At 42.6% G+C, this 21,651-nt stretch overlaps 1 protein-coding gene across 3 annotated transcripts in view; it reads left to right on the top strand.

Moving 5' to 3' along the window:
* si:dkey-49n23.1 (semaphorin-3D) overlaps positions 1 to 21,651 on the top strand; it is a 152,310-nt gene that overhangs the window by 43,480 nt on the left and 87,179 nt on the right. For all 3 annotated transcript variants that reach the window (XM_060910315.1, XM_060910316.1, XM_060910317.1), the window contains one exon: positions 18,561 to 18,757. In XM_060910315.1, coding sequence (XP_060766298.1) covers positions 18,622 to 18,757 — 136 coding nt within the window. In that variant the 5' untranslated portion in view covers positions 18,561 to 18,621. The remainder of the gene's footprint in view (positions 1 to 18,560; positions 18,758 to 21,651) is intronic.

The raw sequence follows: 21,651 nt of genomic DNA, 5'->3' as shown, positions 1-21,651 counted from the left end.
GAGCTTGTACTGCCACGAAATGTTCTGGATATGTCTAATAGGGATCGACCGATATGTTTTTTTCAGGGCCAATACCGATACCGATTATTATGGAATTGGGATGCCGATAACCGATATGTGCAACCAATAAATGTAAACATTATAATTCACATGAAATTAAACATAGCACACACTGACACAGACCTTCATATCCATGAAATGTATGTTTAATTGTAAAATTGAACATGAAATTTTGTGCAGGGAGATGCCAGCAGCATTTGTACAATAAAGTCAAACATTAGTTAGAATAAAATGAGAAATAAAATAAATATTCACCAATAAAAAAATAAATCACTCCCTACTATATTACAGCTCACCATTTTCAGTGGAAAATAAATGAAAATACACTCTGGATTCTTTTACACTAAGAACTAAGTAAGACTTACCAACTTCAAGTAGTTTTTAAATAACAAATCAAGTGTAGGGAGCTGCCTGCAGCATTTTTTAAAAAGTAAAATCAAACATACAGTAAAGCAGGCTATCACTCCCTATTAGGAGCGGCTGCTCCTTTAAGAGTATATCGCTTTCCGAATCAGAAGCGCTAGCGAGGAGAATCACTTGCGCAAGAATTATAAATACTAGTCACACCTGGCTTGTTTAAATGTTCAAACAGCGCTTTATAAAGTTGCCTAACATATACAAGTGCAATGCGCTTTTTGAGCACGAGTCACGTCATGAAGTTTACTCATCACCATAACAAATAGCCAGTAGGCTTGCGCTAGCCTACAGAACACAAACACTACGTTTTATTTGGTCTTCCCTTGACCACCTCTCTGTATGGCTGTCATTCTACTGTTCGAGTCGAACTACTGACACATTCACAACGTTTCCAGACAGGGATTTAAAAATGACCGCAGCCTACGTTATGCTGTTTCAGCGAGACTAGTTGGTTGTAGGCTAATTCGAGTGCTTCCTTCTGTAAGCTAAGTTTGCCTGGCTACACAGATGCAAATGGACAATTTTAACGAGTAGTAGATGAAGAATGTAAACATATAATGATGTTGTGCTTTTGCAACTTGTGTGTTTGTGACTTATTGCGGGAAAAGCAGCGTGTCCTTACCTTGATACGGGCACCTTGAAACAGTTCAGAGTGTTTAGCTGCGCGTGTCGATTGGCTATATCTCTTGTGCCAAACAAATCAGATGTTGTGGTGGGCGGGACCGTGTTCTTGAACTCAGAGAGGCGAGTGCAGGAAAGGACGTGCAGTGACAGTCGCGTTAGGAACGAAATGGCTGCAAAAAGGCATGTTATCGGCATATCGGTGGAAATTATGGCCGATACCGATAACCCTAAAAATGCAGAATATCGGCCCAATATATCGGCCAGGCCGATTATCGGTCGACCCCTAATGTCTAATGCAGCGGAGGTGGAAACTGTTCAGCCTTTTTTTTTTCTGCTTAGCGTACGTTGTCCAGGACTCACTGCCATGTAGGAGAGTATTGAATACGCAGGCTTGACATTGCATGGTCATTAATGCAACTCATTTGGCAAATTATTTTTATTTATTTTTTAAAGATTTTTTGGGGGGGCTTTTTTCACCTTTATTGGACAGGACAGTGCAGAGACAGGAAATGAGCTGGAAAGAGAGACAGGGAGGGACCGGGAAATGACCTCGGGTCGGAATCAAACCCGGGTCCCCAGATCCACGGTATGGCGCCTTAGTCAACCAAGCCACGGCGTCCCCATTTGGCAAATTATTAAGAGAAGGAAAGAAGACATCTTGGGAAAGTTATTTGTCGATTATGAATATGATCTGGTATGTAAATGATGATAAAGTTCAAAGGGTGTTAAAAAAAGATCCTAAGAAACTGAAGTAAACGATACCAGCAGTGGTTTTGGGAAGATATGTAGAAAATGGCAAACAATTATTAATTGTTTTAATTGATCCATTAGTTAGATATTTCTGTCATTGGCTATATATACTGTAGATGTTGTATTTTGTGTAGTCTAACTTGTGAACATCTTCAGAATTGGTCATTGGTGTTGATCTGCCTCCTTTTGTCCCACATACATCCCTAAAAACATCCCTTCTTCCTGAGAAACCTCTCATGCGTCTTTGTCTTATTGTTTCTGACTGGTAAATGACTCACATAAACAAAGGATTACTTAGAATTGCTGGACTTTGGTCATAAACATGAAAAGGGGTGTCTCAGACGAAGACTCCTCGTGAAAATGACATGAATTGCTCTTGTCGATGCTCCTCGATTTTATTAGGCTGGTGACTGAGGTTTGCGAGGCGCAACGAATTCTTGCCATTTGTCTCTCCTTCGTATTAAATGTACAGCAAAGACAGCAGTGTCAAGTGCTCGTACTGATCATTTTTAACTGCGCCGACCATGTTTTTAACCGAAGCACTGACTTAACCCTTTGATGCAAAACATATGCACACCCTTTCTAATGCACAACACGGGTCAAAAATGACCCGCATTCATTTTCCAGGTTATTTCATGCTGGCTGAGTTTTTCTTTGCTCTATCTTTTGAAATCAATTTATTTTATGATTGAATATTCCAAGTATTCTTTAAATATCTTGTTTTTAATTACCACAAATCATTAATTAAATTTTTTCTTTCCTACTTTATGAACAAAAATACTTTTTATATTACTACACATGGCGGCACGGTGGTGTAGTGGTTAGCGCTGTCGCCTCACAGCAAGAAGGTCTGGGTTTGAGCCCCGTGGCCGGTGAGGGCCTTTCTGTGTGGAGTTTGCATGTTCTCCCCGTGTCTGCGTGGGTTTCCTCTGGGTGCTCCGGTTTCCCCCACAGTCCAAAGACATGCAGGTTAGGTTAACTGGTGACTCTAAATTGAGCGTAGGTGTGAATGTGAGTGTGAATGGTTGTCTGTGTCTATGTGTCAGCCCTGTGATGACCTGGCGACTTGTCCAGGGTGTACCTCGCCTTTCGCCCGTAGTCAGCTGGGATAGGCTCCAGCTTGCCTGCGACCCTGTAGAAGGATAAAGCGGCTAGAGATAATGAGATGAGATGAGAATACTATAATAATAATTTGTTTCAAGTAATTACTTTAGCAGTGAATGGGGCCAGTTATTTATTTACTAACTATGTAGTTAGCTAAGCCAACTACAATAAAATTAGCTAACTAAAGTAGAATATGTCAACAGCTCGGTAGCTAATAGTAATTACTCGTAACTTTCTGACAAGTAATCTACTCACTCTCAAGGGAACCTAAACATAATCAATTTTTTTCTAAGGTAATGTTAGAACAATTGAAAAACATTACTTGCATGTATTAGATGGGCAAAGGGCGCTGTGCTGAGCTGTGAAACGTCTGACACGAGGCACGATTCACAGTTCCCACCAAACGCTGTAGTAAATGCATGCGGGTCGGTTCTGACCACGGGCGCAGATAGAGGGGGGGACGGGGGGGATTCGTCCCACCCAGATGTAAATTCACCTCGTTCGGTCCCCCCCGCTTATAGGGAGGAAAAAACGTCTATTCTGTCTTTCTTTGCATAAGGCAAACCTCACGGAAAAATCAAAAGACTAATTACCATTCGGTTTATTGAGGTGCACAGCAGTACATACATAGTTGCAACAACTCACATAAAACAAAGACTGATATTTGGTTGGTTGAGCTGCGCAGACTCCACAGGTTGCGAGCTCGAGCTTGGTTGCTATGGTAACCCACAACAAGCTTGACAGGCATATCGGGGTTGGGGTTGGTTTGCTGGCAGCTTTGTCCCCCCCAGTTTTTTGTCCCCCCCAGTTCAAAAAACGTATCTGCGCCCCTGGTTCTGACCCATGTGTGTAAACTAGATGTAGAAGTACAAAAGCTGTGCTTGTTCATAACTTAAGAAAGGAAAAATAAAAATGATGATTTGTGCGAAACAAAAACAAGATATTTACTGCATATTTGGAAAAGTAAATGACAAAATGAATTTATTTCAAAAGTATATCATAGAAACACTCAGCCATACATGAAATAACCTGGAAAATGAATGCAGGTTGTTTTTGACCCAGGTTGTGCATTAGAAGGGTAGTGATACAAAAAGGGTTTTTATTCAAAAAGTAAGAAAGGAAAAAATAAAATAAGGATATATGATGATCAAAAACAAGTTAATTGAGGAATACCTTGAATACTGAATGATGGAATTCATTTATTGCAAAGATATAGAAGATAAAAACTCAGCCGGGTCACTTTTGACCCATGTTTTGCATCAAAGGGTTAAAGGAACAGTCCACTGTACTTCCATAATGAAATATGCTCTTATCTGAATTGAGACGAGCTGCTCCGTACCTCTCCGAGCTTTGCGCGACCTCCCAGTCAGTCAGACGCAGTCAGACGCGCTGTCACTCCTGTTAGCAATGTAGCTAGGCTCAGTATGGCCAATGGTATTTTTTGGGGCTGTAGTTAGATGCGACCAAACTCTTCCGCGTTTTTCCTGTTTACTAACACCTTCTGCGCGCTTCGGCAGCGCATTGATACGGAGCTCAGATATCAATGCGCTGCCGAAGCGCGCAGAAGGTGTTAGTACGCCTGTCATTATAGTGTGGACTTTCCATAGCATAGAAAATCGCTACGTTTCAATTTGTGTAACTGAACTTGTTTCATATCACTGGTCATATAAACCTATGTAAACAGGAAAAACACGGAAGAGTTTGGTCGCATCTAATTACAGCCCCAAAAAATACCATTGGCCATGCTGAGCCTAGCTACATTGCTAACAGGAGTGACAGCGCGTCTGACTGACTGGGAGGTCACGCAAAGCTCGGAGAGGTACGGAGCAGCTCGTCTCAATTCAGATAAGAGCATATTTCATTATGGAAGTACGGTGGACTGTTCCTTTAAGCTGATACCAATCATGAGACAGAAATGCCCCGTGTCCACATTAGGCCTAAGAGCAAGTGCTGTCGAAGCATCTAAAGTGGACAGTCCATCTACAGTATGTTTGCCGTCCTGGCTGTTCCACGTGGCTAGATGTTGGTATGCAGAGGTGGGGAATCTGAATCTTCAATTGGCCTCGTGGCCTGGTATGTGAAGGAGTGGAGCTTTCTCCAGCTCAGTGCTCACACACACTCCAGAACAGACCTGGAGCAGAAGTTCTGTTTGTTATTGTAGGAGGTTAGCTAACGAGAACTTTGGGAGTGTTGGCCGCGAGACTAAACTGCCCCCGCTGATCTCTGACGCATAAAAAAAGACCTGCAGGTTTTTCCGACGATTGTCAAATCCAGTCAGTGAGCTAGTATATAATGGACTGTTCTTGCACTAAACGCCGATGCCAGATTATGCACTGAGGACGGGAGTATTAGTGTGGATGCTGGCAGCTAAGGAATATAGACATCCTATATTTATCATATCTTTGTATCCTTGTGTTAGCAGTTAAAGGGTGGAGGTCCTTTGACAGAAAACATCAGTCTCTGTCCTTCAACTACAGGGCACCGTTTCAAATGTTCACACCTTGTTCTCATCAGATAACCTGCCTGCCCTGTAGCTAGGGACACATTTGGACATAGTGCTGTGTTTCCTCAGTCCTAAAAATGATGACTAACAGATGTCTCAGAAACCGCTGTTTCTACAAACTTGTCTGCAACATGGTCTCGGTTAATATTAAATGATGGAGACGAATGGCTATAATTTCCGCCATATATTTATACAGGTGTAGAATAATAACAGGCATCATTCTTCCTCGCTTACCATCTTGGCATTGGCGACATACAGTAGCGCAGGAGGGATCACACTTGCTATCTTAATTGCTTTGCCAATTCGTGCCCATGAGAGTGATTCAAGGCATTTAAATCTCTCTTCCCTGTGTCTTTCTCCAAATGGTCCCTGAAAAAGGAAATAGATCTGTCAACTGCCCCGGCCAACCAGACTGCATAATTGTTCTGGATAAGTGAATAGCGAATAGTGATAAAGCTGGCCAGATCAGTAAAAGACCGTCTATAGAAGCATCCAAGTGCTTGTGTTTGAGCTTTTGAATGAAAAGAACCGGTTTGAAAGTGTTTGCCTTTAAAACCGTCCAGGATACATGTCCGGCATGTATTAAGCTGCTGCGGGGTCTGGGCTGCTTGTTTTTCGGCTGATCGAGCCCACTGTTGTGCTCTCAGGGTGGCAAGCCTTTTCACAGCTCACTAAAGATCACACATTTTCCCCTCAAAGTACAGCAGAGCTCGTGCTTCTGACTTGTGCGGCTTTTTATAACAGGATGAAGTTTAGGGTGTGATACTTTGATAAGAAGAAAGTCTCTGTTTTTATGATCATAAGGCTCGTGCGAAGCTAAGGAATGCGTTTGTGATGTTATGCAGTGGACAAATGATGGATGAATTAATTAGCCAGACCACCGGGCAAGTGGAAGCGCCATTTTTTTTTTTTTTTTGGTCAACTCCTTTGTTTCGGTTGACCAGAAACCTGAACGACTCGGCTAAAAAAAATCTGAATGCAATGTAATATACCGTACAGCGAAAGATAGTCAGTTGAACGTGTTTATACAGATGAAAGGAAACAAGTATCAGTTCTCAGGAAGAGGATGACCGTGGAACAATAGTCCTTATGCTATCCTGCGAAATTTTTTTTTAAATCATATTTACATCCCGGGCGGCACGGTGGTGTAGTGGTTAGCGCTGTCGCCTCACAGCAAGAAGGTCCGGGTTCGAGCCCCGTGGCCGGCGAGGGCCTTTCTGTGTGGAGTTTGCATGTTCTCCCCGTGTCCGCGTGGGTTTCCTCTGGGTGCTCCGGTTTCCCCCACAGTCCAAAGACATGCAGGTTAGGTTAACTGGTGACTCTAAGGCTACATCCACACGACAACGGCAACGAGATGTTATTTAAAAAAATATCGCGTCCACATGGGCAACGATCAGTAAAATATCAGGTCCATATGGCAACGCTTGCTGAAAACGATGCAATACACATGCCACACCTCTAGGGGCGCTGTAAGACGGTCCCTTTGGAGACACCAGAACAATAGAAGAAGTAAGGACGCATGCGCATAAACTATTATGCGCGAGACTTCATATTAGCCACAAAGTTAAAAAAATCTGTTCGTAAAATTACATTATAATGACCAAATACAATGAAAAGTATTTTTCCAGTCTCACCTGTGAAAGGTAATCCCATGTGATCTCGTTTGGATGGCAAACCTGTTGGTACAGTTAAACGCAGCACATGAATGAGGCATCTTTATTCTCTGCTTTGACCCATCCAATATGGCAGCGAGGATGACATATGATTCTACACGGAAGGCGGCGTTTTTAATGGTCTGGAATAAATTGAATGCTACACGTTGATGGATTAATTTGTTCTTCTACGCCCTTTTTGAGGAATGTATTGTAGGATTTAAACCAACATCTGAAGAGGTGAGATCGCTCCTTTTTTTCCCTATTTTTGCTGGTGGGATTGACTCTGCCCTAAAGGCTATTCTCTCTCTCTCTCTCTCTCACTTTGCACCATTACACAATAAATATTCACAGTGAAAATATTTTGTAAGCGCGTTTCATGAACCAAGTTATAGGATTTGTTGACAACTCGCATCGAGTTCGTTACACTTCTACCCGGAGTGAAGCACTGACAGTCATGTGGTTGTGACGTCATCGTAAACAAATCCGTTCTACTCATCCAGACGACTTCGCAACGGCGCCGTTGCCAGATCTTTCCACTCTGGAACCCGTTCTCAAAAGATTGCGTTTTGGAGCACCCAAAACGCCGGTGCCGTGTGGACACCAGGCCGAAACGATAAACAATTGTATCGGATTCACCTGAATCTGTTGCCGTGTGGACAGGGCCTAAATTGACCGTAGGTGTGAATGTGAGTGTGAATGGTTGTCTGTGTCTATGTGTCAGCCCTGTGATGACCTGGCGACTTGTCCAGGGTGTACCCCGCCTTTCGCCCGTAGTCAGCTGGGATAGGCTCCAGCTTGCCTGCGACCCTGTAGAACAGGATAAAGCGGCTAGAGATAATGAGATTAGATATTTGCATCCCTGACAAGACGTTGTCCAGTGTTTCGGCTATGAACTGTAGTGTTTCCCATCGCAATTAAAAATATTATTTGAATCTAGCTAAACATTTTTATGTCAAGTTATATAACAGCATCGCGCTGCACATTATTATGCTTGGTTTCGTCAGCCTTTTCACTCGCTCCTCATTCTGAAAAGATTTCCGTAATCTGTTCACACTAATTAATCAGACGAGCACACACACGTTAATAGGAACTTGTTCTTGAGCCGAAGATTCCTGTTTTTGGCTGGCACCCAATGTGTTCTTCTACTTTTGGATGCCGAGATGCTTTTCTGCTCACCACGGTTGTAAAGAGTGATTATACGAGTTACTATATCCTTCCTGGCAGCTTGAACCAATCTGACCATTTTCCTCCGACTTCTTCTCTTATCAACAAGGCGTTTGTTTCCACCCACAGAACTGTCGCTCAGTCTTTGTTTGTTTTTTGTTTTTCGCACCATTCTGTATAAACTCTAGAGACTGTCGTGTGTGAAAGCCCCAGGAGATCAGCAGTTTCTGAAACACTCAAACCAGTCCATCTGATTAGCACCAACACACCCACAGTGCCACAGTGAAAGAACGTCGCACTTTGAGATCACAATTTTTCCCGTTCTGATGTTTGAACATTAACCGAAGCTCTTGATTTGTATCTGCATGCGCTGCTGTCAAGGGATCCGCTGATTAGATACCTGCAGAAAACAGCAGGTGGATGGGTGTTCTGGATAAAGTGGCTGGTGAGTGTATAGTTCTAATATGCTGTCAGCCAGATTGCACCTTGGCTGATGTGTGTAGCGCAGCCGCTGCTGAGATTCGGATGCACAGCCACCACATGAAAACTTTTTTGTTTTGGAAAAGTCAATAGGAAGTTGGGTTTATTTTCTTTCTCTGGTGCTCGGACTGCCAGGCAATTACAAATAAATGTGCTTGGCTTGGACGCCTGGTCTAGTGGTTTGTCTCGTCTGGTAGTGGTGAGGTTGCAAGCATGGATATTCTTTTGAAAGCCAAAAGTCCAAATCCCACATTGTCGTAAAAAAACAGTGCAAGTGCTCAAAGAGACTGATATTACAGTATGTTAAAGCAGATACGCAGAACCTTTATTTTTAAATATATTTCTGAGTGGATAGTACTGTATCTCCATCCTTGACTCTTGTATGCTGCATAAATGGGAATTAAAAAAAATATATTTTTGAGAGTTAAAATCGACCGCAAAGTTGGCATTCGAACTGCCCCGCTGAGCCAGCCAGCCCTGAGTGCGTGACGTCACAGCGTTAACCTGTTTTAAGGCCGAGGCCTTTTACAGCTATAGACCAAAGTCATATAAATAAAAATTTACGGTGAGAGTAAGAAATACCGTTACCGACTCGCTCAACTAAGACTGATTTGACTTCATTGATTGTGGGTTGACGCTCATTAAAACAGGATAGGGGTTATAACTTATGCAACATACATGTACATGCATGCATTTTCACTGATAAAACATAAAAGGCTAATTAAATAATCAGATGAACTGAGACAATCGCATTCTGAAGCAAATTAAATAATCTTATACTGGTAACTTAAACACACAATACAAGTTACATGTATTAATCTAAATGCAGATAAATGTGTTGTTTTTGTTGTTTTTTTTATCCAAACGAGAGTCGGAGCTTACCCGTCTGTGTTCTCGCTTCTTGAAGGCCGACCTTGTGGCCGATTGTTTCGAAACAATCTGACTTTCAGTTGTTCCTTCAGTTCTCCATTCATTTGCTTCTTCCACGTAAGGGCGAGATGGCAGCAATATCCTGTTTAGAAATCAGACGGCTGCTCCACTCATTCTCCATTTTGTTCATATGGAGTACTCCGCCATTACTGTTCGGCTCAGGCAATTATTAAAACCCGGGACGGAACAGGATGTCATCGGTTTTAGCAACAACTGCGGAGAGGTCACTGCTCGAGCGATATGTCACGTCCCGTTCCAGCCCGGGTTTTAGCAACAACTCTTGGCTCATGCTCCGGGAAAACTGGTGCAACTGAACTTACTTTCCTTTTCTTGTAGTATTCTTTTTCTTTAATTGTTGGCAGGGCCGCTGACAGCTTTGGCTGGGCCCGGGACAAAATGCTCTGAATGGGCCCCCCCGGGCCAACCCACACACACACCCACCTCTCTTATCCCAGTCTCTACTCACTCCAACCCTTAAATGACAGGTATTCAAAAAGGTATTCCTAAACTTGTGGATAGTCTACTATAATCACGCAATTGGGGTGCTCTTGAAGGAGCAGCGATGGACGGGGGATTTCGGGCAGGGCTGGGGGCGAACATAGTATACTGTGTGTGCGTACTGTCGAGTGTGAAAAGCAGAGAAGAACACACCACTTGAGAAACGGCGGGATATGATTGCGGGCTAATGTGAATATTCTTCGCTTCAGTCAGATATATGAAACACAATGTTATTAAGCCGTTGTGGTTATGAAATGATTCAATGCCCTGTGCGTTTGATATGGTGTTCAGTGTGACTTGCTCTCCCCTCGTTTGTAACATGAATTGCGTGCCGTGCGTGCCTTGGTTGGGGTTACTTTACCTGGCTCAGCTGCCCCACTGCCTTTGCTAGTACCTGCTGCATCATCCCAATCTTTTTTAAAATATTTATGCAGTGAGCCCCTGAGTCTCTTGGTTTCTTCCTCTCTTTTTCTCTTTTCTTTTCTTTTCTGTGCTCCTGACTTGTGCATGTTGGCAAATGGCACGCACGCTGATTGTCGAAGCGCTATGAACGAACGATGTCGTTTTTTTCCCCTTAATCAAAGAGTCAGACCAAACCATTTTTGCATTAGGGGTGGTAGGGGGTTCTTGACGCCTTTTTCAAAGACAATAAAGGCAAAAGATCTAGAAATCATTTATTGAATGCAAATATAGCACATTTCTCCCCCAAATCAACACATTTTGAAATGAAATAAAATAATTTAATCGCAACTTCATGAGAGCCCAGTTCTGGGCCATCCCCATTCCTGGGCCCGGGACAACATACCCGTTTGTCCCCCCCGTCAGCGGGCCTGATTGTTGGCACTGCACCCTCTTTCAATACGGGCAGCCAACGCTCCTCAACAGATCAGAGGTCTCGTATGAATCTTCAGTAAAATGTGCAAAGCAGAGGAGAGACCACTTCGTAGCTTCCCAATGTGCCCGTGAACTTCTCGCAAAACGCATCCAAACCTTTGCAGTTTGAACATTCTTGGACCATGAATGCAACGTAAATCCACCATCTGTCGTGTTGCTGGCGGGTGCAGCAACACATCTACGTGTCATGGCGATAAATTAGCTCAAAATGGAGGATCGGAGTTGCAGTCAGCTCTGTGTTTTAGTTAGGGATCGACCGATATGTTTTTTTCAGGGCCGATACCGATACCAATTATTATGGAATTGGGATGCCGATAACCGATATGTGCAACCGATAAATGTAAACATTATAATTCACATGAAATTAAACATAGCACACACTGACACAGACCTTCATATCCATGAAATGTATGTTTAATTGTAAAATTGAACATGAAATTTTGTGCAGGGAGATGCCAGCAGCATTTGTACAATAAAGTCAAACATTAGTCAGAATAAAATGAGAAATAAAATAATCATAAAATATTCACCAATAAAAAAATAAATCACTCCCTACTATATTACAGCTCACCATTTTCAGTGGAAAATAAATGAAAATACACTCTGGATTCTTTTACACTAAGAACTAAGTAAGACTTACCAACTTCAAGTAGTTTTTAAATAACAAATCAAGTGTAGGGAGCTGCCTGCAGCATTTTTTAAAAAGTAAAATCAAACATACAGTAAAGCAGGCTATCACTCCCTATTAGGAGCGGCTACTCCTTTAAGAGTATATCGCTTTCCGAATCAGAAGCGCTAGCGAGGAGAATCACTTGCGCAAGAATTATAATGGCTTGTTTAAATGTTCAAACAGCGCTTTATAAAGTTGCCTAACATATACAAGTGCAATGCGCTTTTTGAGCACGAGTCACGTCATGAAGTTTACTCATCACCATAACAAACAGCCAGTAGGCTTACGCTAGCCTACAGAACACAAACACTACGTTTTATGTGGTCTTCCCTTGACCACCTCTCTGTATGGCTGTCATTCTACTGTTCGAGTAGAACTACTGACACATTCACAACGTTTCCAGACGGGGATTTAAAAATGACCGCAGCCTACGTTATGCTGTTTCAGCGAGACTAGTTGGTTGTAGGCTAATTCAAGTGCTTCCTTCCGTAAGCTAAGTTTGCCTGGCTACACAGATGCAAATGGACAATTTTAACGAGTAGTAGATGAAGAATGTAAACATATAATGATGTTGTGCTTTTGCAACTTGTGTGTTTGTGACTTATTGCGGGAAAAGCAGCATGTCCTTACCTTGATACGGGCGCCTTGAAACAGTTCAGAGTGTTTAGCTGCGCGTGTCGATTGGCTATATATCTCTTGTGCCAAACAAATCAGATGTTGTGGTGGGCGGGACCGTGTTCTTGAACTCAGAGAGGCGAGTGCAGGAAAGGACGTGCAGTGATGGTCGCGTTAGGAACGAAATAGCTGCAAAAAGGCATGTTATCGGCATATCGGTGGAAATTATGTCCGATACCGATAACCCTAAAAATGCAGAATATCGGCCCGATATATCGGCCAGGCCGATTATCGGTCGACCCCTAGTTTTAGTATAACGGAAATGACGATGAGACCGATAGACTTCCTGCGGTGACGTTACGGACGTCAAGGTCATTCACTCAGACCGCTACCTATACGAATCACTTTAATCGTAAAAAATTACGATATTAGATTTATTGTTAACACTTAAAACTTTTCCTGTGCCATTCTTGAGGTCTCAAGGCATCTATAAACGAAAGTGAGGCCATGGATCTGCGTATACATACAGTATGCTTTAAGGCAGAGATTGCTATAGTTCTACTGCGCACGCAATGCAGAAATGAATGTGATGTTTAATTGCCTGTACTTTCATTGGGAATTGCACGTCAGCACTAATACATACATTTCTGTATGCTTTTTTTTATTATATTCATGTCATCAGAATTGTTCATTTAATCAATAGGTTTCACATTTCTGATTCACTGAACCTACTTCAGGAAATTCTAAAGGATGAGACGTGACATATTCTGCAGTCACTGAAACACAGCAAAGTCGATGCCTTCACAGGCCAGTTCCCACCGACCACAGGCCCACCAAGGCCACGAAGGGAAGTAAAGGCACTCATCCATTACACTGACAGCACCAACACTGCATTCAGCTCAACAGCTTCCATCATGTCCCTGTCTGAGCCTCTGCATGCATGTCCTGCCTTTTCAGCACAATATTCTTCACTGAGAAAGAGCTCAGTGTGTGTTTGCTGTTGTTATAGGGTCTACGTTTTAACAGGAAATGTCACGGTATTCCACCACCTGCTATTTGAACTCCTTTTAACTCATGCTCAATGGTCAAATTCTTTACTTCAGAGTCACGCAAACAAGCTTTTTGGCTGGAAGATCGATGAGCGAATGCATGGAATCATTTTGCTTCTCTGTCACTCATTTTAATGGCTTCGGTTATTTCTTAGGTCCTATCCCAGAATGCTGTGGTCTTTCTTTTCTATTTGGGAAGCCATATATCCAAGGAAACAAAGTCATAGTGGGGGAAGCAGCCAAAGAGCCGGTTGCTTAACATTCAGCGATCTTGTTACGTGGAAGCGCCTGAGTATCAGCTACTTCCTCTTCCTGATGTGTGATGCTTTTCCCACACTTTTGCGCTTGTTTTCTTTCCTTGTATTGAAAAAGTTAATGACTGACTTTTGTCTGGGCCGTAGGAAATGAAATTTGATTTGGCTCGATCGACAAGTGCAGATTTTCAGACGACTAATTTTCTTTTGAAGAAGACCTGTCCACTCAAGCACAGTGAAATTCCTCCTCTGCATTTAACCCATCTGAAGCAGTAAGCACACACACCAGTGAGCAATAAGCACACACACATACCCAGAGCAGCGGGCAGCTATGCTACAGCACCCAGGGAGCAGTTGGGGGTTAGGTTCGTTGCTCAAGGGCACTTCAGCCATGATACAGAGGGAGGAGTAAGTGCTGTTCATTCGCTCAACTCCCCTTTTTCCTGCCAGTCCCGGGAATCGAACTGGCAACCGTTTGGGCCCAAGGCTGCTTCTTTCTAGCCTGGGCCCGCCCATCCTAAGCGTGACGCAACACGAGGGCCTGTTAAGAGCTTAGTCTGGCCAGGCAAGCTATCTACAGCTCTTCCAAGCTCCCGAAAAATCGGGAGCCAATCAACTTTGAGCATCTCCAACGGCCCTGGGTAGAGGCATGTTCAAGGCACTGACATAGTAGAACTGTGACCGGAAGCCATAGATTGTTTACAGAATCTATGCCGGAAGCGCTTCATTCACTAGAAACATTACGAACATGGAGCAAGTTCTCATTGAAAATGGAGCAAAGAGCAGCCCTGGAGGTATTTATTGAAAGGAAGGACGTTTTTGCCTTGCTCCCGACCGGCTTCGGTAGGAGTTTAATCTACCAGTTAGCCCCGTCGCGTCACATACGTCAGAGGAAAGAGTGATGTGATTGGTTTAAGCTTCGTCACAGCCTTTTCTGGCTTCGACCAGTAGCAAACTGAGGCATTTCAGGGAGGCGGGTCAACCACGTGCTTTTGGAAACGGTTGGGCTTAATATCTTTGCCAGACCAAATGCTCACAGAGCTTTGAAGTCGCATTAGCCAGACTAGCTTCTTTCACCTTCAGGCCATATTTCCCCCAAATAAGCATATTTAGGATGTCTTAAATGGGCTGTAAGGAACAATTAGCGTCCCCGCTTGGTTCGTTTTGGGTTGTTAATTAAAATGAATGATCACCTGAGTGCACTTTGTCATGACGAGATTAGTTTGAGAAATGCACCGCTTCCTTTACCAAGTAGTAAGCGCATAGTGATACAGCCAACAAGAAGCCTCCTTAAAGCCAATAATGATGATGGAAACCATTTTCTTTATTCCTCATAAATCAAAGTTCGTAATTCCTTATAAATCACGGTGATGAAGAATCCCAGTTTGAACTGGAAATGATGAGGTGTAATTCAGATTCTTTCTTTTACACCAACTGGATTCTGTCACTGTTAATCCAGACATTAAATCCCCTGAAGGACAATTTTGCAGAAATGAATTGTATTAATCCCAGATGGATTGCTTTCATCTTGCAGATCTCACATTGATATCGTCTCTAATTCAAGAGTGTGAGTTAATTTCCTTCAGCAGAAAGATTAATAACTTTGCAGCGATTTTGGAGGAAGTCGTTAAGGCCGTCTGATCGTTTCTCGAGTCGAGCACCTGCACTTTGCTTGCTGTTGTAACTCCAGCCTCAGGTGTGGGTCCAGATCTGATGGACACTGAATGGGCTTTGGGTGTAAAATAGACTTAACATCGAAATGAACTGCTGTTGTAAAGCTGTCATCTCCTCCAGACCTTTTCATGCTCCCCAATCACCTCCATCTGCCTCTGAGAAGCTTAAGCAGACACCCAGGACTTGCAGACATGGCGTGGTAACGGGTGACTCAAGCTGGGCTTTTTATGGTGGAATTAAATTTGGTGTTGCATTCGACTTCATATGCCTCAAAAGTTTGTCTTAGTGGTTTCTGTCTGCAGAAGCTCCTGCTGAACGTTTCTGTGTTGGAGTAGCAGCTTAATTGGCGTAGCTTTTGAGGTTTTGAATGGAAGGAAAAATGTGCCCTATCTCCATTTTGCATATGGTTACCCCGAAGCTCATTTTGCCTGCGTTTGAAACTCTCCGCAGGGGTATTTGTGGTAGTACAAGTGGATCTCTTAGGCTCTGTCTACAATAAACCCCAGCATGGGAAAAGGCCTAGCATGGAAAGCAAGCACAAAGAAGACTAACTATTCAACGAGCCTATTTTTTTGGTTTCTCAGCCAGCTAATGAGCAAAGAGCAAGAAATGTCTTACTAGGTTTAAAAAAAATAATAATAATAATCCCGATTCCAAAAAAAGTTTGGACAAAGTACAAATTGTAAATAAAAACGGAATGCAATGATGTGGAAGTTTCAAAATTCCATATTTTATTCAGAATAGAACATAGATGACACATCAAATGTTTAAACTGAGAAAATGTATCATTTAAAGAGAAAAATTAGGTGATTTTAAATTTCATGACAACAACACATCTCAAAAAAGTTGGGACAAGGCCATGTTTACCACTGTGAGACATCCCCTTTTCTCTTTACAACAGTCTGTAAACGTCTGGGGACTGAGGAGACAAGTTGCTCAAGTTTAGGGATAGGAATGTTAACCCATTCTTGTCTAATGTAGGATTCTAGTTGCTCAACTGTCTTAGGTCTTTTTTGTCGTATCTTCCGTTTTATGATGCGCCAAATATTTTCTATGGGTGAAAGATCTGGACTGCAGGCTGGCCAGTTCAGTACCCGGACCCTTCTTCTACGCAGCCATGATGCTGTAATTGATGCAGTATGTGGTTTAGCATTGTCATGTTGGAAAATGCAAGGTCTTCCCTGAAAGAGACGTCGTCTGGATGGGAGCATATGTTGCTCTAGAACCTGGATATACCTTTCAGCATTGATGGTGTCTTTCCAGATGTGTAAGCTGCCCATGCCACACGCACTAATGCAGCCCCATACCATCAGAGATGCAGGCTTCTTCTGAACTGAGCGCTGATAACAACTCGGGTCGTCCTTCTCCTCTTTAGTCTGAATGACACGGCGTCCCTGATTTCCATAAAGAACTTCAAATTTTGATTCGTCTGACCACAGAACAGTTTTCCACTTTGCCACAGTCCATTTTAAATGAGCCTTGGCCCAGAGAAGACGTCTGCGCTTCTGGATCATGTTTAGATACGGCTTCTTCTTTGAACTATAGAGTTTTAGCTGGCAACGGCGGATGGCACGGTGAATTGTGTTCACAGATAATGTTCTCTGGAAATATTCCTGAGCCCATTTTGTGATTTCCAATACAGAAGCATGCCTGTATGTGATGCAGTGCCGTCTAAGGGCCCGAAGATCACGGGCACCCAGTATGGTTTTCTGGCCTTGACCCTTACGCACAGAGATTCTTCCAGATTCTCTGAATCTTTTGATGATATTATGCACTGTAGATGATGATATGTTCAAACTCTGCAATTTTACACTGTCGAACTCCTTTCTGATATTGCTCCACTATTTGTCGGCGCAGAATTAGGGGGATTGGTGATCCTCTTCCCATCTTTACTTCTGAGAGCTGCTGCCACTCCAAGATGCTCTTTTTATACCCAGTCATGTTAATGACCTATTGCCAATTGACCTAATGAGTTGCAATTTGGTCCTCCAGCTGTTCCTTTTTTGTACCTTTAACTTTTCCAGCCTCTTATTGCCCCTGTCCCAACTTTTTTGAGATGTGTTGCTGTCATGAAATTTCAAATGAGCCAATATTTGGCATGAAATTTCAAAATGTCTCACTTTCGACATTTGATATGTTGTCTATGTTCTATTGTGAATAAAATATCAGTTATTGAGATTTGTAAATTATTGCATTCTGTTTTTATGTACGATTTGTACTTTGTCCCAACTTTTTTGGAATCGGGGTTGTGTGTGTGTGTATGTGTGTGTGTGTGTGTATATACGGTATATATTCATTCGACATAGTGTTCTTCTTAGTATCTCCAGAATGTTTTAGTCGTACCATTACAACATCTCTTTATTGTGTTTATAGTGTCCATCGAAGTGTTTTGAGGTTGCACGAGTGACTTGTTTACGTAGTGTGACCTCTGTAAGGAAATAGAATAAAGATTGCAGAGGGCTGATTAGCCATGGGAACGTTTGTCTAAACAATGCATCAGTTTTCCCCTCAGGGTGAACCTCGTCCAGCGTAGGTCACATGCTGGCACACACGCACAGCAGAATCAGGTAGCGGCTTTCTGAGTAACCATGTTTGTCTTTTATGGGTCTGCTTCTCCTAGGTACTGTCACCGCTCTAAACGCTTGAAGCACTTCCCCAAGTGCTGCTGGCTTCAGGATGGCGTCAGCCTCCGAGTGTGGCACTACAAACGAGGATGTGCAGCTGGAACGGTTCACTTTTTTTCAGAAAACAAGACCGACGTCAACAGGACTTGTGTCATAGGGCAGGAATGTCATCTAGAGCCTTCTTTAGCCTTATTGATGCGTCTTAAGTTGAAGAGGAAAAGGGCCTGTGTTCCCTTTGTTTAGTCATTTGCCAATTCTGAGGACTCTTAAATAGTTGGCAACGATTTAAAATCTAGTTCCAACTTAATGGGCAAAATGTTTGCCTTTGCGGACAAACGAGAGAAAGCGTTGACGGTGATATGTGGCACGTAGATTTAAAAAATGCTTGTAGGCAAGTTCATGTCTTGATTATAATTAAAACAAACCGAATCAGACTCATTAGTCCATGATTAGCTTGAATTCATCCCATTACCCGTTGACAGCATCCAGCAATCATATATCATGAAACGCTAATACATACACACATGCTTCTAATCATTTCAGTTTCCGGGAGATGCTAAATTTCATTTTTTTTCTGCGTCCTTGTGTTTTTCAGAGCTGCAAAACAGTAATGTGAAAGAGAACACTTCCTGCATTGTTATAAGAAGAAACTGGAGATGAGACTTGTGGGATTCTGGAGGACTGGGCACATCTGTCCGCTGCTGGCTATGCTGCTTCAGTTACTTCTGCCTGCTGTTCGAGCTGACAGAGCCTGGAACCAGTACATACCACGACTGCAGCTCTCGCATACAGGTTAGGAACCAATAAAGTCAGCTTCAGTGTTTGAAATAGACAATTTAGTTTCCACGTTTTATTATGTTACAGGATTTTTATTAGCTCAGGCAATAAAAAGCTGCAGCATTGTAAGCTGGTTTTGAGGAATCATGGATCTGGATTTATGGAATATTCCTCTGACATGTCTAATAGATACTAATGGAGGACTTTGAAATTATTAGTACTGAGGGAATATGCAATTTATTACAGGAATTCGACATGATATTTATTATAAGAACTTGACATTATTGCCTTTTCTCAGAAACCTTCCAGACCTCAACTGGTGTTGATAAAGTGACTTCTGAAATCCTTGTCAGATCCTTATCGACCATGATTTTATAGCACACTAATATGTCAGTGTTGTGGTTTTAACAAGGTGTGAGCTTTTAGGAACGGCCCTGAATATCTCGGCTTGCATCCGCTTCGCCCCAGGGATGAAAGTGAAGCATTGGTAAGCTTGAGCAAAAAGGGGACGCAGAGCTCACTAAGTGGGAATGATGAACTCCAGCTTTGCTGAAATGGACACTGATTATTATTATGTCTAACCTTAGACTATATAATATCTACAAGTATATCTTGGATTTATTCAAAAGTTAAAGGAGAACTGAAGCCATTTTTAAACTTGCTTTATTTCTTAATTAACGTGTTACTCAATTACGTTTTCGGTTTTAGTAACCTTACAGTATATCGTGACTCGTATCGGCAACTAATTGCAATTAAATATTATACTTATCGGCCTTTTCGGTGATTTTTATTTCCATCTTTAGACCTGGAAGACAGTATGAAGTAAAATACTGTTTGCTTGGAACAGACTTGACGTTTGTTCGTGTCCGTATGTCATGCTGTATAAGAAAAATATCGCTCTTCATTATGTAAGGAATAAAACACGACAGGGTATGATCTTGTCGGAAAATAATCAACGAGATCGTACTACGATGTGGCCCAACGTGAAACACCACACAGAAGTTGATTCATTTCCGATAACAGTACATTACAAAGTTGTTATTCCTCTTGCATTGTAGCAGTTTGTCAATGTTCATGATTTTCCATTTATTATTTTTTTTAGCCGTTTATAGTTACATTTAAAGGAGAACTGAAGTCGTTTTTAAACTTGCTTTATTTCTTAATTAACGTGTTATTCAATTACGTTTTTGGTTTTAGTAACCTTATATCGTGACTCGTATCGGCAACTAATTGCAATTAAATATTATACTCATCGGCCTATTCGGTTTTTATCCATGTTGAATTTAGTTCGTTTGGTCCACGGCAGGGCGGCACGGTGGTGTAGTGGTTAGCGCTGTCGCCTCACAGCAAGAAGGTCCGGGTTTGAGCCCCGTGGCCGGCGAGGGCCTTTCTGTGCGGAGTTTGCATGTTCTCCCCGTGTCTGCATGGGTTTCCTCCGGGTGCTCCGGTTTCCCCCACAGTCCAAGGACATGCAGGTTAGGTTAACTGGTGACTCTAAATTGACCGTAGGTGTGAATGTGAGTGTGAATGGTTGTCTGTGTCTATGTGTCAGCCCTGTGATGACCTGGCGACTTGTCCAGGGTGTACCCCGCCTTTCGCCCGTAGTCAGCTGGGATAGGCTCCAGCTTGCCTGCGACCCTGTAGAACAGGATAAAGTGGCTAGAGATAATGAGATGAGATGAGATGAGATGGTCCACGGCAGGCGTCGCTTATCCGCGCGATCTTCATGAGACTTCAAAGCGTGAAGTGTCCGCCAGGTGTCAGTGCCGCCATTTTGAAAACCATTTTCCAAACGAAATATTGCACGAAAATGAGTTTAAATGATGATTACTGCCTACTTTTTTTAAACTTTCCTGATTGCTATCAAAACAAACAAAACTTCTGGCTTGATTACATCACCATTCGAAAGAGTGCGCGCGCGTGTTTTGACAACGTTGGTCACTTTGATTTCCGCTGTACGTTTTACTTCCATCCTACGATGTCTCGCACAGGTCTCAGCGAATCTCGTTTACGGCCATTGCTTTGACATATGGACTGATATATTACAGAGCATATTTCAAACACTCATAACTTGCTATTGCAGCGACCAAATAGCGATCAAGAATGCATTCCTACGTATATTTAATCAAATGAGATAAATAGAATTTTGATAATAAAAAATTTGCCTTCAGTTCTCCTTTAATGCATATTATATTGCTGTTAAGCGTGTCACAGCCAACTGGGACCTTTCTGTGTGGAGTTTGCATGTTCTCCCCATGCCTGTGTGGGTTTCCTTCGGGTGCTCCGGTTTCCTCCCACAGTCCAAAGACATGCTGAGTAGGTCAACTGGCTACTCTAAAGTGACCGTAGGTGTGAATGTGAGTGTGAATGGTCGTTTGTCTCTGTGTTAGCCCTGTGATAAATTGGCGACCTGCCCAGGGTGAACCCCGCCACTCGCACGAAGTCCCTGACAGATAAGAGGTGAAGATAATGGAGAGATGGATTGATGGATGTACTAAACACCCAATTTTCATCCTGAGTTAACTGGGAAATGAAGTATTTGCATAAGATTTATCATCACAGGGTTTGTGTAGCATATTCTTCAAAGTAAAAGCAATGAACAGGACTTCTGTAGGGCCGCCTTGGTATTTATGACCTTTTCTTTTTCATTTCAAGTCTTAACCCTTTCTTTTTTCACAATGTTATCACCACAATGGTGTGGACACTTTTACAGTATCCAAAAAAAAAAAAATCCAAAAAAACCCCCCAACAGTTCCAAAGATAAGGTTTGGCCCCTGGGATATTTCACTTGGCATCCCAAAGGGTGTCTGTCTGATCATTCTCTCCACAAAGGCACTCATCTCCAGAGCCCTCTCCTGTTATCAGCTCATCCCAGTCCGCCCACGGCACTGACCTCCAGAACTTTCCGG

The sequence above is a fragment of the Neoarius graeffei genome, chromosome 26, assembly GCF_027579695.1.
Source record: "Neoarius graeffei isolate fNeoGra1 chromosome 26, fNeoGra1.pri, whole genome shotgun sequence".
In the NCBI taxonomy this organism is placed as follows: Eukaryota; Metazoa; Chordata; class Actinopteri; order Siluriformes; family Ariidae; genus Neoarius; species Neoarius graeffei.
The sequence above is the reverse complement of the archived record's forward strand: the minus strand, read 5'-3'. Positions and strand labels throughout refer to the sequence as shown.